The sequence below is a fragment of the Penicillium subrubescens genome (assembly GCF_028828155.1).
Source record: "Penicillium subrubescens strain IBT 31985 chromosome Unknown utg000003l_segment0_segment0, whole genome shotgun sequence".
In the NCBI taxonomy this organism is placed as follows: domain Eukaryota; kingdom Fungi; phylum Ascomycota; class Eurotiomycetes; order Eurotiales; family Aspergillaceae; genus Penicillium; species Penicillium subrubescens.
This window is the reverse complement of record NW_026643153.1, coordinates 886,530-909,981: the sequence shown is the minus strand read 5'-3', so window position 1 is coordinate 909,981 and position 23,452 is coordinate 886,530. Positions and strand designations below refer to the sequence as shown.

The 23,452-nt window shown below is 49.6% G+C and overlaps 9 protein-coding genes across 9 annotated transcripts; 4 read left to right on the top strand and 5 right to left on the bottom strand.

The window, feature by feature from the left end:
- Positions 1-190: 190 nt before the first annotated feature.
- On the bottom strand, positions 191-1,776 carry N7473_004412 (uncharacterized protein; the record flags this gene model as incomplete). Its single annotated transcript, XM_057150352.1, is given in 3 exon segments — positions 191-198; positions 216-1,671; positions 1,768-1,776. The coding sequence occupies 3 exon segments, from the start codon at positions 1,774-1,776 to the stop codon at positions 191-193; spliced, it is 1,473 nt and encodes a 490-aa protein (XP_057010462.1).
- Positions 1,777-1,787: 11 nt separating this feature from the next.
- N7473_004411 (uncharacterized protein) lies at positions 1,788-2,672 on the bottom strand (the record flags this gene model as incomplete). The annotated part of the gene is made up of 1 exon (XM_057150351.1): positions 1,788-2,672. One exon carries the CDS (start codon positions 2,670-2,672, stop codon positions 1,788-1,790), a length of 885 nt encoding a protein of 294 aa, XP_057010461.1.
- Positions 2,673-3,761: 1,089 nt separating this feature from the next.
- N7473_004410 (uncharacterized protein) lies at positions 3,762-4,687 on the top strand (the record flags this gene model as incomplete). Its single annotated transcript, XM_057150350.1, has 3 exons — positions 3,762-3,898; positions 3,955-4,001; positions 4,056-4,687. 3 exons carry the CDS (start codon positions 3,762-3,764, stop codon positions 4,685-4,687), a joined length of 816 nt encoding a protein of 271 aa, XP_057010460.1.
- Positions 4,688-6,600: 1,913 nt separating this feature from the next.
- On the bottom strand, positions 6,601-7,998 carry N7473_004409 (glycosyltransferase family 31 protein; the record flags this gene model as incomplete). The annotated part of the gene is made up of 1 exon (XM_057150349.1): positions 6,601-7,998. The coding sequence occupies one exon, from the start codon at positions 7,996-7,998 to the stop codon at positions 6,601-6,603; it is 1,398 nt and encodes a 465-aa protein (XP_057010459.1).
- Positions 7,999-9,412: 1,414 nt separating this feature from the next.
- Positions 9,413-9,730, bottom strand: N7473_004408 (Hemopexin-like domain-containing protein; the record flags this gene model as incomplete). The annotated part of the gene is made up of 1 exon (XM_057150348.1): positions 9,413-9,730. The coding sequence occupies one exon, from the start codon at positions 9,728-9,730 to the stop codon at positions 9,413-9,415; it is 318 nt and encodes a 105-aa protein (XP_057010458.1).
- Positions 9,731-13,900: 4,170 nt separating this feature from the next.
- N7473_004407 (uncharacterized protein) lies at positions 13,901-15,740 on the top strand (the record flags this gene model as incomplete). Its single annotated transcript, XM_057150347.1, has 4 exons — positions 13,901-14,167; positions 14,221-14,407; positions 14,474-15,094; positions 15,148-15,740. 4 exons carry the CDS (start codon positions 13,901-13,903, stop codon positions 15,738-15,740), a joined length of 1,668 nt encoding a protein of 555 aa, XP_057010457.1.
- Positions 15,741-17,566: 1,826 nt separating this feature from the next.
- Positions 17,567-18,215, top strand: N7473_004406 (uncharacterized protein; the record flags this gene model as incomplete). The annotated part of the gene is made up of 2 exons (XM_057150346.1): positions 17,567-18,159; positions 18,182-18,215. 2 exons carry the CDS (start codon positions 17,567-17,569, stop codon positions 18,213-18,215), a joined length of 627 nt encoding a protein of 208 aa, XP_057010456.1.
- A 2,018-nt stretch (positions 18,216-20,233) lies between these two features.
- On the top strand, positions 20,234-20,473 carry N7473_004405 (uncharacterized protein; the record flags this gene model as incomplete). The annotated part of the gene is made up of 1 exon (XM_057150345.1): positions 20,234-20,473. One exon carries the CDS (start codon positions 20,234-20,236, stop codon positions 20,471-20,473), a length of 240 nt encoding a protein of 79 aa, XP_057010455.1.
- A 2,520-nt stretch (positions 20,474-22,993) lies between these two features.
- On the bottom strand, positions 22,994-23,403 carry N7473_004404 (uncharacterized protein; the record flags this gene model as incomplete). Its single annotated transcript, XM_057150344.1, has 2 exons — positions 22,994-23,291; positions 23,357-23,403. The coding sequence occupies 2 exons, from the start codon at positions 23,401-23,403 to the stop codon at positions 22,994-22,996; spliced, it is 345 nt and encodes a 114-aa protein (XP_057010454.1).
- Between the last annotated feature and the right edge of the window lie 49 nt (positions 23,404-23,452).

Genomic DNA, 23,452 nt, shown 5'->3' with positions numbered 1-23,452 from the left:
GTAGGAGTAAAAAGATTGGCTACTCGTAGGTCTCAGACGAGAAATTATTTTAACCTCCGTGAAAGGGCTAAGTCCGACCCATTCCGAGCCCTTGGGCTAGATCGGGATTTACAATCCTCCTGCTTTCCTCTTACTCCAAACTCGAAAGTACGGAGTTACCAATGACCGTATTGTCAACTTGGGTGCCTCTTTACTTCCCTTAAAATTCTTCATACTACACAGTACCGGCCCACGGAGTGCCTGCTTAGACAGGCCATGAAATGCGACGGCGCTGTCCGTGAAAGCGAGGACAAGATGATGAGCCCAATGGGGGCTGTGGATGAGGAAGGCCTGCAGGATTGCGGAGACCTCCTTGATGTTAATGTGGGCCACGTCGCCGCAGGCGGAGGAGGCGTCCACAATAGCCGCATGGGTGGAAGGCAGGTGAGGCGCTGCAGACATCCAGTCCCTGGCGGAGTCCCATGAGGGCGTATAGAAGAAGAAGTGGCCCAGACCTGAGTCGCACGCGTCTGTGTAGAGGGCAACTAGGGGGCGGCTCTTCTCGAAGAAATGGATGCCGTTAAATAACGGGAGAGTATCCCTCCACCACGCAAGATCCCCGCGGCTATCATGGGATAGGCGGCGAACGGAGCGCTGGTGAGGCGGGAAGGATGCGAGGTCGCTGTAGAGCGACTGAAGGCGGGCTCTGCCGAGACGGATAACCATTGAGCAGTGTTGGAGGAAACCGATTACACGTTGCAAAGCTTTATGCGAGACACGATCTAGCTGTAGTAGCGACGCGGCTTCGGAAGAAGCGCGTGCTAGCTTATCGCGAGGCATGCGGGCCTGCAGAAGTGTCGTGTCGATTTCGACTCCAAGGACACTGACCACGGTACCCGCGGCGTCTTTCGAGTCATTCCGTGGGATGCCTAACGCATCCGTGAGAGGTATATATACGGTATTGAAAGCGGTAAGGGCTTTAGAGAGACCTCCTACGGAGGAAGGGAAAATAGCGATGAAATTGTCAAGGTAATAAGCGATAGAGGCCACAGGCAAATAAGCGGTTAGGAGCCAGTTAAGGCCCTCAGCAAAAAGGTTAAAGATAAAGGGTGCAGTTGTAAGGCCGAATGGGTGGCAGCACTCCATGTATGTCTTGCTATCCCACGAGAAGGCTAGGAGGGGCCAGTCAGCGGGGGCGACGGGAATGTTGCGGAAAGCATCCTTGATGTCGCGTTTGATAATATAGCATCCTCGTCCAGACGTGCGTATGAGATCGAAGATGTTATCCATAGAGATGTATTGTATAGTAGAAGCAGCGTCGGGGATAGACTCGTTGACACTGCGACCCGGCGGGTAGGAAAGATCATGGATACGGCGCCATCCCCCGTCGTGTTTAGGCACGAGCCCTAGTGGAGAAACCACAACGGGGCCAGTGGATAGTTGCACCCAAGGACATAATAGATTAGCAGAGAGCTTCTGGGTGATTAGAGAGGGGTCGTCGATACGGTGATTAGGAGTTCGACGGTCTGTCGGCTGGGTCGTACAACCGAGGCAGCAGCCGAATATGAGGATGCCGCTGCAAATAGTCCCTAGGTTGCCAGGATAGCGTTCAAGGAGGGATTTCCACGCCGGGGCAATAAAGGGAGAAGCGGAATCACGCAGAGGCGGGAGGGAAGGGTCGAAGACCTCAAACTAAATAGAAGTGTTGGGACGCGGGGCTAGCCAGCTAGTTAGCGGCGACAGGGTTTGACCTATACCAGGGCCGACCCCGGCATGCTCCTAACTCACTGGTTTCATTTTGCAGCTTATCATAGAATTGTCGTTGCCGCACTTAGAGCAGACGTGTCTTCGGTAACATATTCGCCAGTGGCAGCCAGCAGAAGAGTTGAACTTTTCACAAACGACAGTATCGTTATTTGGGGCAGCGGTCGAGCGCGTTGACCGCGTAGTTGGGGTAGCTGGCGCCGTCTTTGCTGGGAGCACTTGTCTGGGTGAAGGTAGGAGCTTTCGAGGGCTTTCCCAATTTCCCAGTCAGTAAGAGAAACGGTGAGGTCACCTTTATCGACGACCATCTGGTGGTGGTCCAGGGCCATTTGCAGGATACAGTCCTGCCATTTATATACCCTGGCAAGGTCACAAATGCGGCAGTGGAAGAGGACCATTCCACTGATGCATAACGGGTGCTTGAGAGCGAAGAGATCACACCAGACAGCGACGTAATTGCTGAAGCAATGGGCCCAGAGGGATGCGTCATTTCCCCAGTCCTTGATTGAGACTACCTTGCGGAATTGCAGGCCAGATGATGTGGATTTTAAGTCGAAAGACTCGCCATCCGGTGCCGAGGCTTTGAACTCAGGGCTACGGAGTTTTATGAGGTCCCTCTTTGGTCGGAAGGTGTGCTCGAAAACGGCTATAATAGCAGCACGATCGAGGCCAGGGAAACGGGGGAGGACTGGCAAAACAAGAGACGGGACCCTACCGTCGTCAGCATCCTCTTCCGCAGTGAGGTCTAAACGTGGGCGCTTGCGCTGCCCGTCTCCCGCAACAAGGGACGTGGACACAGTAGAGATGAATGAGTCCCGCTGGGAGTCAGAGAGGGAATTCCATATATACTCTGGTGGATAGATCGAGGAGCGCAAGGTGGTCTGTCCCCCAGGGGTTGAACTGGGGGCCGCCGAACTATGATGCACCATAGTAAAAGGAACTCTTGAAGAAACCGTCGCGGAGAGTGCCCGGCTCTCCCTCGAAACGGCGATGTTCTTTTCGAGGGAGGGGAAGGCCAGGCGATAATTGTGTGCGATGCCCAATATGGAATATCGTGGGCCCGACGCACGGGGCTCTCACGCAACAGTCCCGAATAGAACCTATCATTTATGCCTTTCGCCTCCGGCCGCTCGTAGCTACCAAGTATGCAAGATTTACAGGAGAGCAGGGAAATTGCACGGTAAGTTGGTAGGAAATAGTTCGTATGTGCTGCCAGTTGAGGTGATTCAACCACTGTTGAACTGCACTTTTTAGAGTTTGTGGCCAACCTCGCAAATCGGCCCACTTCGAACCGTGGCGAGAGTCGAAGTGGGGCCTGCCGACTGGGAAAGGCATGCAAAGAACAACGTTGAACCGTTGAACCGTCAGTGAACGTCCAATCTTATAGCCCGTGAATGGTACTATACCTATGAAAAATTTCTCCTCCCTTTTACCTCCGGCCGATGGTAGCGCTGTTAGCTATGCGAATTTGATAGGGATCTGGGAAACTGTACCCAGCGTTGAAGGAAACCCTCTGTTTTTGCTGCCAGTTGAGGTGATTAAACAGTCGTTGAAGTACGCTTTTAGAGTTTGCGGCCAATCTCGTGAATCGCCCCACTGAGAACCGTGGCATGCGTGAATCTATGCGGAGCGCCCCCTTAGAACCGGAACTTGGTAAATGCCTCATACGCTGAAGATATTTACGGTGAATCACCTTCAACAATCGTTGGAATAGGCGCTGAACAGTACGTCTAACAATACAGATTGAGATTGAGGAAGGCTTGGTGGAGGGAATTCTAGCGTCTTTTGGTGGGCCACCTGGATGGCTACCCAGGTATTTGCTCGGTGGATGTGTGAATGTGTGCACGTATTTTTGGGGCCTCGAGCGCCCCCTTTTCTGAATCATTTTCAGTCTATGCCACCTTTGAGCACATCTAGGCTGAATATCCGACTGGCCAGAACATCAACCCTGTGAACAAGCCGTCAGACCAGCTCTATCTGCCCCCGTCGCGGAATACTGGGGCTGTTGTGTGCTAACGATGGCGAGGCGATTTCGAAAACGAGGCTTGTCAGTAGGTAAAGACGTCAAGAAGATGCGAAGACCTGGCCAGGATCTGGCTTCTAATCAGATCTCTCTGCCCGAACCTCTCGTGCTTCCCACATTGGAGGCCAAGATGTGAGTTCGGACATGGCTTTTTCCAACCAGGGCGCTCTCTAATTCAGTCTGTGTAGGATGTTCAGACATTTTGTTAAATCCCTGCAAGGAAAGAACGTATCCGGTGAGAACAGAACCTCGGCTGTTACGATTGCCTATCGACTGAACGATTGACCAGAGGTGCTCTATGCGCTATATTCTTTCTTTGAGATGCCGGAGGACCGAGTTCCATTTGAGGCGCAGCATATGATTCTTCAGTCAATCCAGCGGCATCTCGAATATCATGCATTTTGGTATCTCAAGCGGTATTTCCTCCCGGAATCTGTTCGAAGTGGATGGACCTGCCCTGAGGCGTTGGAGTTGCACAAGCTGTTTCCATTTTTAAACCGACACCGACACAGACCGCAAAGGGAATCTTCCAGTCTAGCTGTCAGCAATATTCAAGGCTGGAAACGTTCGATTTCGGCTATTCGACACGCAGCCGTCCATCGTCTCGCACAAGACCGACAATCACTTTTGCAGATGACCCACGCAGCCATTGGGTTTGTCCGATGTTTGAGTGGCCCCTCTCATACCAAAAGTCTCCGGCTTCTCAGGAAATACCTGCGGGTCGCCCTTCCAAAGCCATCTCGACGGTCTATCATTCCACGGCGACAGGGAGTATCCCGTTCTTGCCTAGCAGAGAACGGGCTCAGTGATTCGTCGCAACCCTCCATCACATTGCCAGGATCTGTCCAGACAATTCTTCAACTTGTGGAGAATAACCTCTCCCACGAGGTGCGACAATTCTTAGAGAAAGTGTTTGGGTGAGGCGCAGCGCAACTCTTGGTATGGCCGAGCTCTAGACCGGTTGCGCGGGGGTAGGCCACTGGCAGTTGTTGTCACTGCCTCGTCATCATTCCAATGTAGTCGAAATTTTCAAACAGGCCTTCGTATAGTGTTTCAGAAATGATAAAAATCAGCGAGATGACCACTGTCTTTGTACTGTGAGTAAAGTAAAAGGCTAGCCTTCTTAGTGAATATGGAAACATACCGACTGTATGCATTCACGGCGAGATCATTCCTGTACCACCAACAGTACTCTCAACAATATACCAAGTTCAATCTAATGGAGGCTTGATGCTCTGAGGACTCTTTAGGAATCCTCGGTCGAATCTGAACGAATGCATAAGACGGATGACATAATACGGAGGTTGGGACAGTTCTGGACTACCATGGAGACATTTCGTGGTGCTACTACAAGCCCCTGAGATCAGATTTTCTCTTCACTCTACTCACGATCTGGGGGATCTCATACTATCAGGAGCCGCACGTGATCCGAATCTCGGTCGCTGGCTGAGTTGATTTCTGCAGATCGTTCTGCGTACCATGGATCATATATCTGGGGATTTTTGATGACCAAGTGGGGCTCACCGTTGACTTCCGAAGTGTAACCGTTCGGATGCCTCAACAGTCTCCTTGTTACAAGAGCCCATTCCTTGTAAAGGTAAGATACGCCTCCGCACCTTTGCACCTGAGCTAAAAGTCTAGGCAAAACGGGTGTCTGGTGTGTCTGATTACCTCTGGTAACATTTCCTATATAGGCATTTTTGTAATTTGAGGTTCAATTAGTTTGAATAGAAGATTCCTGGGCTAACACTGCTGTTGACCACCATCTTACAGATTTCCAGATTTTTACAGATTTACAGATTTTGAGAAATGTTATCAAGTTTGAGATACCGGTAGCCCACAAAAGCGATGGCTTGTTCGCTATTCAGTTGTCCTGTCGGACGTCGTCTGACACATCATAGGAATACTTTGTCACCATAACAGCCCGCAAATAATGACTAGATTGAGGAATCGAGGGTTGCCGAACACCAGGTAAAATATGCTGCATGGAGAATAGAACGTACACCAATTCCCAAGGTCAGCGCAATGGAACGGGTGACCCCAGGACTTGCCTCGAAGATTTCTAGAAACTTCTCCTTCCTGGGAACAGGTAATATTATGAAACATTCCATATAGTATACCCCCTCTACCAGATTGGCCGTACCAAGCTGCCTGGAATACCCGCAGTGTCACTGTCAGGGTATATCACTGCATCGGCCCCACTCAATACCATACCATAAAACGCTGCCAATCGCTGCTTAAATGCAGCGGGTCTCCTGCAGGATTTGGTCTCATCTATGTGGATCTGCTCTCGCATTTTCATTTTTTGGCCGAAGACGTTAGCTATCATCTTTATTGTTATAAGCTCTTGAAGTGAGGGCCGGATTTTGTGACGCCGATACCCACTACGGAATGGAATTTTGCCCGTTTGGTGGCGCATTGTCTGTTGCTTGTCTATCTTTCTTATGTTTCAAATCAGAATATACAGAATGACTTGCTTCAGGATCGCACCGGATTGAGAACAACCAGGCAGAAGCTTATTTCCTACGGACGACTTAACTCAGTGGGAAACCATGGGATAAAACAATTCTTGAACCCTGGTTGATTTGGTTGATTTATTTTATTTGGTACAGGCCAAAAGTTCACGGGCATATTTGAGTTCTGCTGGACGACTTTAAATCGATGATGTGTGGGCTTGCTTCAGTACTTTGCCCAGATCAAGGTGATTCAGATAGTCAAGAATATCCATTCTCATATTCATGTAGCTTATCCGTTTCACGATCGTTAGTGAACGGTTGGCTTAAGCCAAGAAACTTGCGTGCACGATTCACTGAGGTCTGTATCTGTCCCGAATCCTAATTTTGACAATTTTTCGATATCCCAACCAGATATGGAACCTTGATCGTCAGGCACAGGTTTTCCCATCTGTATCGACTTCCCAAACCGGCACTTTCCGGAAGAATAGGAAAACTGCAGGCAATCTGGGTTCGTAGAGCAGGAAGAGCCGCACGCTGCAGCAGAAGAATGGGCAAGGGAGTTTTCTGGTTGAGTAATGTCGGAGTAGTTGTCCCAGAATGCCCGGGTCGACTCATTGCGGAGATGAGAATGGGTATATGCGAGTATGGACGAGTGAAGAAAAGGTTGCTAACAGCGTTAGCGGTGGACACATCCTCGGCAGAGAGAACGACAAATACCTCGTTATATGGCCTCGTGCGCTCCCATTCCCACAGCGCCGTCATCTGCTCTGGCGACATTCTGTGAAGCGCAAGCAGTGGAATACACCACCTCTCCCTGTCCACTTTAAGGGTCCCGAGTTCGTCACCAGCAAACGTAGGATAAAGACCTTCCAGTTTCACTCCGGTTTTATCTAGGATTGCATAACCAAGCACGGCATCGCCACAGCAGTCCTTCTTAGCCCAGTCCTGGTATTGAACACTGACGCGAGAGTCAATGCTGGAGTCTCGAATGAAGCGATTCATTACGCCCGTTGACAGTACAAAACCTGCACCGCCATACGCAAAATATCGACCGTTAGATCCCGGAACCGGTGACCCTATATAATGCATCCTGGATGGGTCGAGCTGATCGAGGATGCGAAACAATGTGTCCCAAAAGTAATAGGTGTCGGCTTCGATGAAGACATACCAATCAGCGTGCGGGCGCATTTCATACGTCTTCTCAACCATAGGCAAAAACTTGAAGCGGTCGAGTCGCCAGCCTTCCTGCGAATAGCCTACTGAACCACCTTGTGAATGTGCCAATTTCTGAGCACGGTAAGCCGCAAAGTCCGGGTTGTTAAAGGCATAGGTTGGAGGGAGGTTTTCGAGTATATCAATGAAGTGATGCCGACCAATTTTCTCGTCATGATCGGAAAAAACGATGAGGTTGGTTATGCAGGAAGTAACGGTAGAAAGGTGTGCTCTGCTCTTCTCAGGCTCGCCAGTGCCAGTTTTAAGGACGACTTGGATGCGATCTAACAGATGAGTGGGAAAGTCTGCACAGAAATCAGGAACCTTCAGGTTGCCTTCTCCGGCATTCGCAAGCGGCGGAAAAAAAGGCCGGGTCGCCCATGAATAATAGCGCTGCCGTCCTTTGGAATAATACGGGGAGTTTGTCGGAGAGAACACGTCTGATGATAGGGGGTATTGAGATTTGTGGACAAGGTAGCCGAGACCGAGCGCGAACGAAATGAACAAAATTGTTATATACATCCCACGCCTTCGGAGCAGCCACGATGACGGAAGAATGAGCATTGCTAGATCTGTAGAGGGACTAGACGGGAATGCGTTGTATGATCAGTTCGATTCTTTCTCCTCGTGACGCCACCACATACCAGATATCACGGGCCGCGCTATTGACTGTGTCAGGGGGTTTGTAACAATAGAGGTCCGGTTCGTGACTAAGTTAATATATTGGCGAAATGACCGCTTCACTAACGGCTGGATCTGGCATGATATTATGTGATCTCAGAAGTGGGGCCTTGTGTTGAAAGCTTATGGAACATCACTATAGATAGCCCAAGGGAAATAGGAACTGGCCCTCTAGACCTTGCTTGGCTAGGCAAAAGAAAAAATTGCCTTTGTGCGAGGCATAGTTTCGTTGGTATTCAAGAATGATATGCAACGCGATACGTCGTCGCATTTTGGAGGGTAGTAGGCAGGCTATATTGGGTAGGCGGTGTTCTCAGCGGTTGGTCTCAGGGGTCTGTCGGAGACTTTTGTGATGCTACTGTACAAGTCACACCCTAAAATCAGGTGCTGTATTCAAATAACGATCAGACCTAGTTTAGCTCACGGCTAGCCGCTTTAGGAGTTAGCTCCTCTTGAAAAAAGGTTTGCGTGGCCCGGCTCGCCCCGAGGGTAACGTGAGAAAAAATTTCCGTTCTTCATTTTCCTGTTCCTCGGGGGTTCCCGCAGACCCCGAACTCCACGTGACCGATTACCCAAGGCAGCAAGATAACTGGGGGTGGTGCCGATGTTGGAAGAGCGCTACGGATGATTGTCGGGGCCAAGACACACGAAGGCATCACTTAAGTTCCTCTAAGCGAGAATCAGGTGACCAGCACGAGGGGGGAAGTGAAAGAAAAAATCACCATCGGCCACTAGAAGTCATCCGACAATGAGGGCTACATGTAATTATCGGACCGTAATCGGACCGTAATCGGACCGTAGTCTATAGTCCGGGGTAGTTTTCCCGAACTTTACCCGGGCCATCATACATAAGAATGAAACAAGAAAACATAGCCTTTGGTGCTAAGATAGCCTCCCGGATATCCGGAAATAAAAAGCAACTGTAATAAACTAACAAAAATAAACTAAAACAGTCCTCATCTTCCAAAATTCCAATCAGATTCTAGATGATGTTTGCAATTGAGAATATATCATGGAAGAGTCCCTTAGTAAGTCTTACATTGTTGATTGTTCAAACCCACAGTCAAAAATCCGGAATGATACAATCGAGAGGAAAGGCTGGGGGTACCTTAAGGCCTGGGAACCTGAGGCGCCGACCAACTTAGTCGGGATTCCAGCTGCACGATCTTCTACAACCACCGAGCTAGAACCTGGGCTTATCCTATAATGGATTGGTCTATTTTGTGGATCTTACCTTACATAGCTCGCTCGATAGCAGTCCATAGACCATCACATAGTCCGACCATCTACAGTGAAATTACCTTGCTAAAGTCAAATTGATCAAAACTCTCCGAATAACCTTTATACCCAGTCCAAAGCGAGCCAGTGCTCCGGAACGCTTGCTACGTAGTCCCCAACTAATAGTATCCTGCTGGGTCTTCGGAACGATCTTAATGCGAGCATACTGGTTTCCCTGGAAGAACCACGCTTCATCCGGGAGGGCCGGGGCAGGCGGTACAGCCTCGACTGTGGTAAAGCCAGCCTTAGCGAGGCACAGCCAATGCTCGTGAATAGGCATGGGTCCAAAGGTGATCCCACTATCTGGTTTGCCAGGAGTGAGTGCAATACGGAACATATCGACCCTGATTAAAAACTTATGTTTCATTAGAAATCCTGGGTACAGGCGAAGTTGGCCTCGACCCGACGGCCAGTAGTATTTAATGTTCGCCAATCCAAAAACAACGGTGTCGTTCAATGTTGGTTGTGATTCTTTTTTTATCATATAATAATCCGACTGAAAAGCCTTACAAGTAGAGTCCAAAAACAAAGCTATATAAATAGATTAAAGGTCCCCATAATACGACTAATGTAGATAGCCCTAATACACAATCCATACAGGATTCAAATTCTTGTTTCACCTCACAGGCAAAGCAAGCACCCCACTCGGCGGACAAACATGCATATCAAAACACTCCGGTCTCACCGGCCTGATACACCTAGTCCCATCAGGTGGACAGATCGGTCTCTGCGTTCCAATACAAGTCGACCCCTGCGGGGTAGAACTAGGCGGACATTCGGGCGGAGTTTTAAATATGCATGCATTACCATTGAACTGGAATCCCGGCGGGCAAGAAGGGGGTGTGATCGAAATACATACAGCACCATTGAAACTTGTACCTGGTGGACAGCCGGGTCGCTCGGAACTCATGCACTCATTCCCATCGTGAGATGTTCCGGGGGGGCAGGTCGGAGTGGACCAGAAAACACAGTTCCTACCGTCGAATGTAGATCCGAGCGGACACTCGGGGCTGACGTCCGCGACGCAGGTTCTGCCGTCGAAGAAGAGGTTTCCAGGACAGGTGGGTAGCACTGTGGAGATGCAGTTTCGGCCATCGAAGGTGGCGCCTTTGGGGCAGGAGGGTTGCACGCTGGATATGCATGCGGTACCGTCGAAGGTTGATCCGGAGGGGCATTTAGGTGGGGTTAATGAAATGCATACCTGGCCGTTGAAAGTGAAGCCCGGTAGGCAAGTTAGTTGACAGTTGGTAACACAGGTGTTTCCGCTCAAAGCCGTGCCTGAAGGACAGGATGGTGGCTCTGATAAAACACAAGCGAGTCCATTTAGGGTTGAGCCTGGGGGGCACTGGCGTGGCTCTGACTCACGCAGGTATTGTTGACGAAGACGGAGCCAGGTGTGCAGGATGGCTGATCGGGTGAAGCGCAGATTTATCCGTTGAAAGAGGTTTGCGGTGGGCACTGAGGTGGCTCAGTTAAGATACAGAGATTTCTGCTGAGGGTGGAGTCTGGTGGACATGGAGGTTTCAGTAGAAATGCAGTTTTGGCCAGTGAGTGTGGTTCCAGGAGGGCATGATGGTCCGCTAGACCGCACAGGACTCGCCGTTGAACGTGCTGTCAGGGGGGCAAGAGGGTCGTTCACCGGAGAAGCAATAGCGTCCGTTGAAGGAGGTACCTGGGGGACAGGCTGGTTCCTCGGTTGGGGTGTAGATGCAACGAGTGCCATCGGTTACGCTATAACGGGCTATTCTCCCTTTTAGGCGCTCTTAGGCTATTCGCTAGACTTCCGACAACGCTTCGAGGACGAACCGTTATTAAGGGAGGTACCCGCGGTAGCCGCACGAGTTAAGAAACTTAAAAAACTCTGTACTAAGCTAAAGAATCTGACGGCGCGGAGGGCCTTTCATAGGAAAGAGGGAGAGTTCCGCTAGGGATGGTAGAGCATACCAAGATGGTATGATATGCCCTGAAGAGGATGGAGCACACTACGATGGTATAGTATGATCAGATCCTGGAGAAGGTAGTGAGAGGAGAACGATAGTATTCTCATCTCAAAGATGGAGAGGAATGATTGTGTTCAAGTCTGGTCTGCTAACTAGTCGGTTACGCATGATATTCATTGGCTGTCGAGGCTGATATTCACTAGCCATTCATGAACCCAAATATGGGCGCCTGGTGGAATGCGACTTTTCCTAAAGGGGAAGTTTGAAGCAACGGCCAATAAGGTGGCAAGATTGAGTCAAACTTATCAAGGGTGATTCGGCAACATCAGCAGTCAACTTTATGATCCGAACAAGGCTTCTCGGTCAATTCCGAGCCTTTCCGAACACATACCGAGTCGCCCACAAGAAAGACTCGTGAATCGAATCTGGGGTATCAAACCCCCACTCGCTTACGCCTTCGAGGCGTGAATACCACAGAAAACCACCCTTTTATGAATAAACCGGTCGTCCGCGACCCTGGCTATGCGTGCGGCTTCGGCTGCCAAAGGTTGAACGCTATCAAAAGGAGAATGGGAGCACTGGGGACCCGGCGGAACCTTTTGGAGAAGACCCTTCCTGCCACAGACTTGCTTCGCTTCTTCTGCCTGCCAGCGTCAGTTGATAAGGTCAGTGAAGCTTTTCACCAACAGAAAGGGGGCAAACTTCGCATCCATCCGTACTCCAAAGAGACACCGTTCAATCCACACCAGCCTCGAAGGATGCACTCGTGCCGCGCTAGCAGTGGATCCCGTGCGAGCCCTTGACCGGCCAATGAGAACACGATTTTCCTAATGGGCGAGACCCCTCGGGGAGGACTAATGGCACGGCTTTGCTGCTAATTCGGTGCTCGCTGTAGCCAGATCATCTACCCCAGCCGCGTGTGGAGCCGTAGGCTGGCACACCGTTTGGCCCCAGACAGCTTCCGAGTGTGCCGGGATCAACACTAGATCCTGGTGCCATGTAGCTAAATATCTGGGGCGACTACTTAGTTAGCGGCATAACGCTTGCAAGCAGGTATCCGTGCCTTCCAGCGCACCCACTCGCTTCCGCTCATGGGTGCGCCACATTAACTTCGTAAACCACAATATCTTCGTAATGTACCTTTTGTATAGCCTCACCACATAAAAGATACATCATTATCCAAAATCGTTTTTCATAATAAGTGCGATTTTTATCTTGATTTTTTCCTACATAGAGAACTACCTATCCAATTTAAATATCTTTACTATCTAAGAATAAAATTTCATTCAGAAGGGTAGAATAATTTGCTATTTATTTTTCCCCTAAGAAAAATTTACTATGAGTAAATTTTAAACACATTTTATTACTCTGATTTTAAGCTAAAACTTATAAATCACTATAGAGTAGAATACGATTTACCCCTACTCATAATATTATTATATAAAATCTTACTATCACTTTAAAAATACTGAGAAATCCAAGAAAAACTAGAAACTGGAAGCAAGTACCTTTTATATAGTGAGGCTATACAAAAGGTACATTATGAAGATATTGTGGTTTACGAAGTTAATGTGGCGCACCCATGAGCGGAAGCGAGTGGGTGCGCTGGAAGGCACGGATATGGACCCACCATATTCCTTAATAGGCTTAGCCTTAGATTTATGTGACTCGACGGAAAGATTTATGTGTGACTGACCTGCGTCCTCGTAAAATAGGTATCCCTTCCTCAGTTCGTAAATGATCGCTGCCTTGGCGAACCCCTCTTCGGATAAACCTCGGTCGTTATTTGGCATCACTTCTCCGGGCATCCTTCCGCCAACCTTAAGGGCGCCGATATTAATGCTCATATTGTAGTGGGGAAACTGGTGACAGTGTGGAGAAGGTGCTTGAAGTAAGGACTCGCTGAGTACTCCGTACTGTCGATTGAACACTCATTTACGAATCAGCCTCTGTTTCCTTTTTTATACTAGTCTGGATTTCTGTTCCACGTCAGGTTAACTATCAGAGATACAACAGCCGTGGACACACACACACTGATGAATACACACTCTTTTGATTCTCTACTCCTGATGACTTTCCTTCCTTCTCCGGTCTCTCAGTATGATCTCTAGGTGTGGTGATGGTTATCCTCCCCTATCTCGACCCCGTCTGCTTGGTCAGACTGCCGTCGGGCGCTTCCCTCTTCAATATTAATTTTCCGCATAGTGGGCCGCATACCAGGAAACGATGCCTCCCCACGATAGGATCTCCTCTACCACCTCCCGTGGCTCGGACCTTGACATCGCCCGGCGTTCCGGCGCCCGAGAGCTTAGCGATGCTACGGCAATGATTCACGGCATTTTCTGCATGCCCGGGATACAATTTGGCCGGCTATGATTTTCTTCTTCAGAACCGAACGCTGACCATGGACTATTCGAGTGTGGTGGCTTGCCCTTCCCCACATTATGTATGGGACCCCAAATTTCCCTGTAAGCAATACGGAGTATATTAATCTGGGGATGCTCCCGAAACATGATAAACAGTATCAAGCTAAGCATTGTGTTTATAGGCAGCTGACACTTACCAACATGCTCGCCTTCACTGTCAGCTTTATCGCTGCGTGGGCGACGGTCCGTGCGGCTCCAGCCACGAAGTCGTCTCCGACTGCAACAGTTCGCAACGGTACTTATGTTGGAGTGTATAGCAGTACTTATGATCAGGACTTCTTCTTGGGCATGCCCTATGCTCAACAGCCTGTGGGGAATCTGCGCTTCACCGTACCGCAGCCATTGAACGAGAGTTGGGATAGGACCCGCGATGCGAAAGCCTACTCTGATATTTGTGTTGGATATGGCGTGAGTATTTTAATTACCTTTCCCTCGAAAATTCTATGCTAATAATTCTGAAGACGGACTCTATTTGGTATCCCCAATCAGAAGCCTGTTTGACTATCAACGTAATCCGAGGCTCGTCGGCCGACGAACACTCGAAACTCCCTGTAGGAGTTTGGATTCACGGCGGTGGCTTTTACGAGGGATCAGGGGCAGACGAGCGCTATAACATGTCAGTAATTGTAGAAAATTCTTACAACATCGGTATGTTTCAGGGCCATTGAACCTTCCGTTTTCGTGCCCGTTTATCTAATTTTGAGGCCCAACAAGGAAAACCATTCATCGCCGTCACTCTCAACTACAGGCTTTCTGCTTGGGGATTCATCAGCTCGAGCGAGGTCTGGGGCAGCGGAAACACGAACCTTGGGTTGAGAGACCAGAGACTGGCGCTCCAGTGGGTTCAGGAGAACATCGCTGTGTTTGGCGGAGATCCCGAGAAAGTCACTATTTGGGGTGAATCAGCCGGTGCAATGTCCGTAGGCTACCACCTAACAGCGTATGGTGGCCGAGACGACAAATTATTCAGAGCTGCGATCATGGAGTCCGGAGGTTCTATTAGCGCAAGTCCTTCCAACTACACGGCATTTCAGTCCAGATATGATACTTTGGTTTCTAAAGTGAATTGCAATAATGCGGTCGATTCGCTCCAATGCCTCCGTGAAGTGCCGTTTGAGAAACTCAATTCTGTTCTGAATGGAACTGATGGTTCATCTGAGTATAATTTCTCACCGGTTCTTGATGGTGATTTGGTTCAGAACTGGGGAAGTATCCAGCTGAACAATCACGAATTCGTCAAGGTGCCGATCATCGCGGGGACTAATACCGACGAGGGAACTGCATTTGGACCGACGGGAATTAATACCACTGAGCAGTGGTACGACTACCTTACTGGTAAGAGCGAGACAATAACGATGTCCCTTTTCAATGACTCACCTCTTCTCTAGATGGGGGGTTTGATTTCCAAACTCCACCATCCGTGGCCAAGGAGATCCTCAAACTCTACCCAGATGATCCATCTCAGGGCATCCCAGAATCCTTGGGAGACAAGAGAGTTCCCTCAATGGGCTACGAATGGCGACGTACAAGCTCTTTTGCGGGCGATTTTACAATGCACGCAAATCGTCGACGACAGTGCGAAGCCTGGACTGAAACTTCCACACCCGCATACTGCTACCGATTCAACGTGCACTCTGCCGACGTGCCGCCTACCGTGGGCGCGACCCATTTTGAAGAAGTGGCTTTCGTCTTCCACAATATCGCAGGGCAGGGCTACCACTACGGAAAACCATTTGCTGGGGTACCGCAATCTTACATTGACCTGAGCTCGATGATGACCAGCATGTGGGCTTCGTTTATTCATGATCTAGATCCCAATTCCGGCGTGGTGAACAAGTCTGTTCATTGGGATGCTTACGAGAAAAACAAGTCGGTCGATCTGTTCTTGGATGCGAATACAACCAGTCATATGGAGGCGGATACCTGGCGCAACGAGGGGATTGACTATATCAACTCGGTAGCCCGAGCATTCTGGAGATAAGCCGTGTACTTTTTCTTGGGTTTGTTTGATTATAGACGCAGAATATTGATTGATACAAAGAGAGACACAATGAATACTTCTTGAGCACAATGCCCTTTGTTTCCAGTCCCACATGTGTGTTTATCTTCATTTTCAAGTTTACGGACGCCTTTGTTTGGTTACCACATGTTTCAGTTCGCAGGAACACAAAGCTGCTCCTATCCATTGTTTAACGCACTACGCGACGTATGAAGTGCCATATAATGCTCGGAAAATCCAAGATATAAATAATTCGCCTTTTTCAAAGTGGTCTTTCCCTAGAACTTACTAACTACCACCACTAGGTACCGCTCCGCACGAATTTTCGAACTGTTCGAAATTCGCGAATTTTGACGAATCGAATCGCGTACAGATTCGAAGTTCGAGAACTGTTGAATATCACGGTGGCTGAACCTTATGAAAGGTGGCTGCACCTGGCAGGGATTGGGAACAGATATATATACTCGGCATCTGGCCCCTGTATTAGATGAGACATATAGTATAACAACAATCATCAACCTTACTATCACCCACTTCAACAGGTTATGAGTCCGAAGCGCCACCTATGCGTAACACTTGAGAACTCCACCTTAAAAGGCTAAGTCTCCACTTGGAATGATACGTCCATTAAGTGAATCGATTGATTAACACCGTCAAGGACCTGCGGACATGTCGAAGGAGCATGAAGACCCTCGAAGAATGAAATGAATCACCTCCTTCCGGCAATCACAATACCACATGTGACAGACACTATGGTGTTACAAAGATAACGCAGACAACTGTGATTCGTGATTGTGATCACGGTGTGACAGATGCCACGGTGTCCGAGAGGCAATGCTGACATGGCGACCCCTGATTTGCTGCTATAATCACAGTGTGACAGATATCACGGTTAGCTCGGAGATGATGCCGATATATGTGACTCGTCACCATAACGAAAAGCGCACTTCACTACGAGAAATTGAATCTGGACAAGCTATATGGCTCTCGCAGCGAACTACAGAATCTGCCTCTCAAATGTCGTCTCTAAATCAAAGGAGAGCACCATCTCGGTATCAAAAGAGACCATATAGACACAGTTGGACCGACAGAGAACTCAATATACTGTCACACTACCTGCAAATCCATCATTGGAGTGCCCAACAAATCCGAGAATCATTTTTCCCATCGCTATCCCTTGGAGCTGTCCGCAAAGCCTACACTCGTCTACCCGCCGAAGAACGCAAAAACCGAGCCTCAATTGTTTCAAAGCGTCACAGGGCCTCTAACACTAATTTAACGTGCTCCGCTCTCGAACCTTGCCACCTTTACATCCCAATAAACGTCGACACTACTGAAAGCTCCGCGCAACCTCATCCTGTGACCCGGCCTGAAGGCAACTTTGGAATTCACGGATCCTCCACATTGAGGCGTGAGGAAGACGACCGACTCCCTGCCACCGTTGAGAGGATAAAACGATACAATCTTCGACCAAAAAGGTGCCAAAAATTCCTCGAAAATTTGTCACGACAGCCTATCGACCGGCTCCGCTTTCCCCACTTCTTTAAGTCATATAAGAAACACTTGATTTTGGACGGGGCGCCTGACTCGGACTACATCCCTCCAACCAAATCACCTTCGCCAGATCCATCTGACCGAAGTCCTTCCGTCGTTTCGAGTCTGCCCAGTGCCGCATCAAGTTTAGAACTCTTTGGTTTAGAAGCGTGTTCACCAAGCCCCTCAGATCACGACTCCTCGGGCACCTCCAGTCTGCCCAACAACGGACCACGTCCAGAAATCCTCAATCTAGAGGAGAGTCCATCTTCACCATGACCGACATCGCAAAATTCGAGCAATTTGGACTGAACACGTTCTACAATGGCATCCCGACACTGGATAATGCCAGTGACTGGTTTAAGTGGAATCAGAGGGTCAATGAGTTCATTCGAATATCGGCCGTTGCTGACGATGGAACGACTCCCCCGATTGAAGAAGAAGAAGCGCAACAATGGATTCATCGCCAAAGATTCTACTCTGCAATGATCACGGCAAAGCTGACCTACAATGCGGCACAAAGGATTAACGCCTTTGAAATCTCTCGAGTCCAGACACTATTAAAAGCAGTTAAAGACAACTTCAAACCAGAAGGCACTGGTACCTATGTGAACCTTCAGCGACGGTACATGTCGCTCACACGAGAGAAATGCGGAAGCGCCCAGGCTCTTAGAGCCGAGATCAGGAAGATCCACGCTGAGAAACTTCTCCTTGACCCTGACTGCGTGAGCTCCGAGATTGAGCGAACATTCTTCTTCGTGCATGCATTAGGCCCTGAGTATGAAAGTTTCCGTGACCACATATTTCGGCAAATGGACCTCGTCAACGAAAGAGATGCCAATGGCAACATCACAAAAGCGGCACCTACGTTTGACTATATTGAGAACAAGGCAATCGAGGAAGAGCATAGGAAGGGGCAATTGAGCAAACAACCAACAGAGGCAAAAGGACTTCCAGCCCTCGCTATGATACGAGGACCAGGTGACAAGAAAGTCATACCGTCACCTGACGGAACGACATGTCGAATCGAGATCGACAATGTTCCATACTGCTCCTCCTGTCGGAGACCTTACCACGTGGACTCTGAGTGCTTCCGCAAGAACCCCAGACTGAGAGATCAGAAGAAAGACGGAAAGAGCCAGAACTCGAAGCCAGGTAATTCACATACAGGCCTACGCAAGGCGTTGAAGCGGCGGCCCTCCACGGATGACGACGACGATGATGTCGGTGGCCCAAAGGACCCAAAGAAGCCCACCTTCATGGCAACAACAGTCTCCGGAGAAGATGTCAATAAAGCATTCGGAAAAGATGTTGAAGGCAACCTCGCCATGCTCGACCACATTCCCACAATGATGGCTACAAAAACCCTGTCAATCCGCGACGCGTGGATCGTCGACAGTGGTTGCGCTCAGCACGTCTGCAATAATGCCTCGAGATTCGTCCAGATGGACACATACCATGGACCGCCACTGAGGAGCGTCGATGCTTCCACGAATCCCTCGGGGGTGGGGACAGTCAATGTCCTGTGCAACGTACGAGGCAGAAGGAAATGGCTTGTGCTTGACAGTGTCCTTTACGTCCCATCTGCACATGCAAACCTCATATCGGTGCCACAGCTCCTCAACCGAGGAGCAAAGGTCGAATTCTCAAGCCGAAGTGCCAGCATCCTCAATAAGTCAAACGGCAAGAACCTATACACCGCCAGCCAATATCATGGAGTCTATGCACTTGATCTCTGGACGAAGCTCACCTTTCTCTCCTACTATGTCAGTCCACAGATGGCTCTTTGGCACAAGCGGCTGGGTCACCTGAGTGATGCGAACCTACATCGGCTTAAGAAGCAGGCTTTGGGCATCCGGGACCTGGAACCACGTCAACCATGCAACCCATGCCTCCAGGGACGAATGATTGAAAAGCCTCACAGCCGCTCGGGATCAAGGAGACGAGGAGAATATGCAATGGAACTCCTCCACATTAATGTTGCCGGGCCATTTGACGAGGGCCTTGACGGCAGTCGCTATTGGCTCACTATCGTGGACGATTTCACAGGATGGATTGAGGTCATTCCTATTCCATAACGACAAGAATTTGTTGTGGAATCACTGCAGTACTTTCTTGATCATAACGAACGCCCGGAGCGAAAATGTAGACGAATACGCCTTGACCGAATCCCTGAATAAGTAGGAGAAGAGATGAAGTTTATACTGTTCTCACGGGCAATCCACGCCGAGGTCACAGGCGTTAATCAACACCAGCAGAATAGCGTTGCTGAAAGAGCCTACAGGACAATTTACGATCGGGTTGGGCCTACGCTAGCACACGCGAGTCTACCACCAAAATTCTGGCCAGAAATTGCTCGAACCGCAGCTTTCCTCTCCAACCGGTCGCCGTCATCAAAGATCAACATAACCCCGTATCAAGCTTAGTACGGCGACAAGCCGGACCTATCACGACTCCGGGTAATCAGATCCAAAGGGGAATACTTGATCCCACCCAAGCAGAGGAAGAAGCTCACAGAGACAAGAACTAGGCTATGCATTCTACTAGGCTATAAGGGAAATATCAACTACCGTATCCTGCTGGAAGACGGAAGAATTGTTAGGACCCCAAATGCTGAATTTCACGAAGTCCTTACAGCTCCTTGCACAGAGACTATAGAAAATGTGGGAGCCAGACGTGACGGCTCACCTGAGGCAACGGCTGCTACCGCAGGGGGAGCGAGACGGTGGGACTATTAAATAAACCGTCGGTAGGTATACGGCAAGCATCCGTGCCCGCCTCTGGGCGCCAATTGTCGATAGCACCGCCAGAGCGAGCCCTACCTAAGTCGAGGAAAGATATCTCGCACATACGGCCTCGATCGAGTGACGATGACTCACGAGTGCTAACCTAGTCGAGTGACGAGAACTCGCAGACACTAGCGTCGTCTCAATCGAGTGACGATGACTCGCAGCCATCTGTTGTTGTACAGGGAGACAGGACCTTGTCGCCTGCGCGGAGTGACGATACCTTTGGACCATTTGGAGATGATTTACAAGACATCACCCAAAGGAATGACTCACCACCCGGCGGCGACTAACAGCAAGGCGACGCTCAACAAGGTCAAATTTCAGGAGAATGGCAACGATATCCAGAACTCCAACTTGACCGCCCAATTCATGAAGTGCGACAAGAAGCACTAGAACACCACCCTGAACTCAAAATTCGTGCTCCGCAGGTCACTCTAGACACGTCTAGTGATAGCGAAGAGGAGCTTGCGTTAATGAGTATACCTGACGGAAACGTCATCCCAACATTTTTAACGTTGGCTGCAGAGGGAATCGAGCCCTTTGAGCCAAAGACACTTCAACAAGCAAAGAATGACGCAAGCTGGCTCGAATGGGAAAGAGCAATGCTTGACGAAGTGAACTCACTCAACCAAAACAAAACGTGGGAGCTTGTTGATCCTCCCAAAGATCGTCGGATTCTCAGCGGAAAATGGGTCTACAAAATCAAGCGAGGACCGCATGGCGAAGCCATCCGCTACAAAAGTCGATGGGTTGTGAGAGGCTTTACACAAGAAGAAGGTGTTGACTATGATGAAACCTTTGCCTCAGTTGTCAAGCCAATGAGCTATAAAGCTCTATTCGCAATCGCAGCGGCCCTGGACTTAGAGATCGAGCAAATGGATGTCAAAACGGCCTTTCTCTACGGATACATCGACCACGAGATCTACGTCGAACAGCCTCACCATATGACCGACGGCACACCAAGGGTCTGCAAACTTCGAAAGGCACTGTATGGCCTAAAACAGGCTCCCCGGATCTGGTATCAGACACTTACAAACTTCCTACGGAACCTTGGCTTCGAGCCAATCAGCGCTGATCTTGGGATCTTTGTCCGGAGCAACATGTACATCGCCGTGTACGTCGATGACCTTCTGATCGTGGGACCAAGTATTGCGGAAATAAGGAAGATCAAGCGGAGCCTCAGAAACCGTTTCCAAATGACAGATCTCGGACCATGCAGCTACTACCTCGGGATGTCCACCCAGCGAGACCGCCAAAACAGGGTACTGTACCTAAGTCAAGAAGCATATATTGACAAGGTCGCTCGTCAGTTCGGAATAAACAACAGCGCCCCCGTCAGCACACCGATAGAAACCTCCCCGCTTCCAGAGAACAGCCCAGAATACAGATGCCCTCCAGACCAAAGGATTACCTATCAACGCCTTGTCGGATCCCTGATGTACATTATGCTCGGAACTAGGGGGGATGTCGCGTATGCTGTCTCTGTGGCGAGCAGGTATCTGACAAATCCTGGACCACAACACATGAAACTTGCTCGACGCATCCTACGATACCTCAACGGCACGAAAGGCCTCAGGCTCACGTACAAGGGTCAGCACCAGATGCTGAAAGGCTTTACAGACGCAGACTGGGGGGGATGTCGCGACACCAGACGATCAACGGCTGGATATCTCTTCAACCTCGGGAGTGGAGCAATTAGTTGGCAATCGAAGCGTCAAAGTGTCGTTGCCCTCTCGACCTGTGAAGCGGAATTCCTTGGCCAGACACAAGCAACCAAAGAAGCAGTCTGGCTGAGAAGACTCCTCAATGAGTTGAACATGAGCCAAGGAAAAGCCGCAACGATTATCTGTGGTGACAACCAAGGAGCAATCGCCCTGTCCTCGAACCCGCAATACCATTCCCGCACGAAGCACATGGAAATCCAACGCAAGTGGCAAGGAGAGGTTCAAGACCTTGGAACAGTGGAGCTGAAGTACATTCCAACCTCTGAGCAAATTGCCGATGGGTTCACGAAGCCGCTTGCACGGGGACGATTTGAATGGTTTCGGAGAGGACTTGGCATTGAGTGACACCTTCCGGTTGACGGATCTCGGCCAGAAACTATGTTGCATGGGTACCCTTTCCTTCTTTTCCTTGAGGGGTTTTTTGGAGGTTTTAACGGGACCCTTCACAACCGTGATGGATGGTCGCTGGCACTCTTGACGGTGGTTGCCATCGAGTGGGAGTGTTGAATATCACGGTGGCTGAACCTTATGAAAGGTGGCTGCACCTGGCAGGGATTGGGAACAGATATATATACTCGGCATCTGGCCCCTGTATTAGATGAGACATATAGTATAACAACAATCATCAACCTTACTATCACCCACTTCAACAGATCTGTTCAATAATAATTCGAATCGAATCGAATCAGGCAAAAGTTCGATTCGATTCGATTCGTGCGGAGCGGTAGGCGTCGATTGATGGCATGGCGTGGAACTGCAGACACTGCCAGTCCTCATTTACCGCCTTCCCAATGAGGCTTTGGTCCCAAAAGTTCGCGAACTTCGAATCGAATTCGAATCGGCCGTGAATTCGAATTCGTACGAATCGATCTGTTCAATAATAATTCGAATCGAATCGAATCAGGCAAAAGTTCGATTCGATTCGATTCGTGCGGAGCGGTACCTGCACATGACTCGCAGACCATGTGCCCACATAGAATCGTCACCCAGTGATCTGGCTGCAAATAGCAGATCCTGCACTCTAAAACACGCCTTTCACTTTGCTGAGAAAGTTCCGCTTGCGTCTTTTCGTGCCTCTCCCTCTCCTGGCGAAGTTCATCTCGAAGCTTGCGATTTTTCTCTTGTAGCCGTTGCATTTTATGGCTAACCGCCTTTCGGAGCTCCTCAAAGGCGTTGTCCTGGTCCGTTGTTAGTTGAGGAAGAAGAAGGCCTTGTGAGGAACTGGTACCAATGCAGACAGCCCCTTCGTTTCAGTCCTTTTGCGTTTGCGTGATTGTGTCGTTTCCGTCTCATTATCGACCGCTTCAACGATCATGTCCTCGAACTCCCGGTAACTGTAATCACGGCGAGGGGCCCTCCGAGGTCGTGAACTACCTGGCTCGAGGCTTGGCAATTCCTCGTCATCGGTTATAACAATCGTGTCGGATGGGCTTGCCATCTTGTTCTTAGTTGTCACGCTCAGGGGAGGAAAGTCGATAGAAGCCGGCCTGGGAAGACGAAAAGAGAATATCAGAGCATGCAACCAGCTAGGGGAAGGAGGCCCTTTATATACCTGATACCCAAGAGTGATGGACTCAGCCCCTGGAAATAATTGGACATCGTGAGATCGCAATATCCTAAGATGCATTGCACGATTGGACGTCAAGCC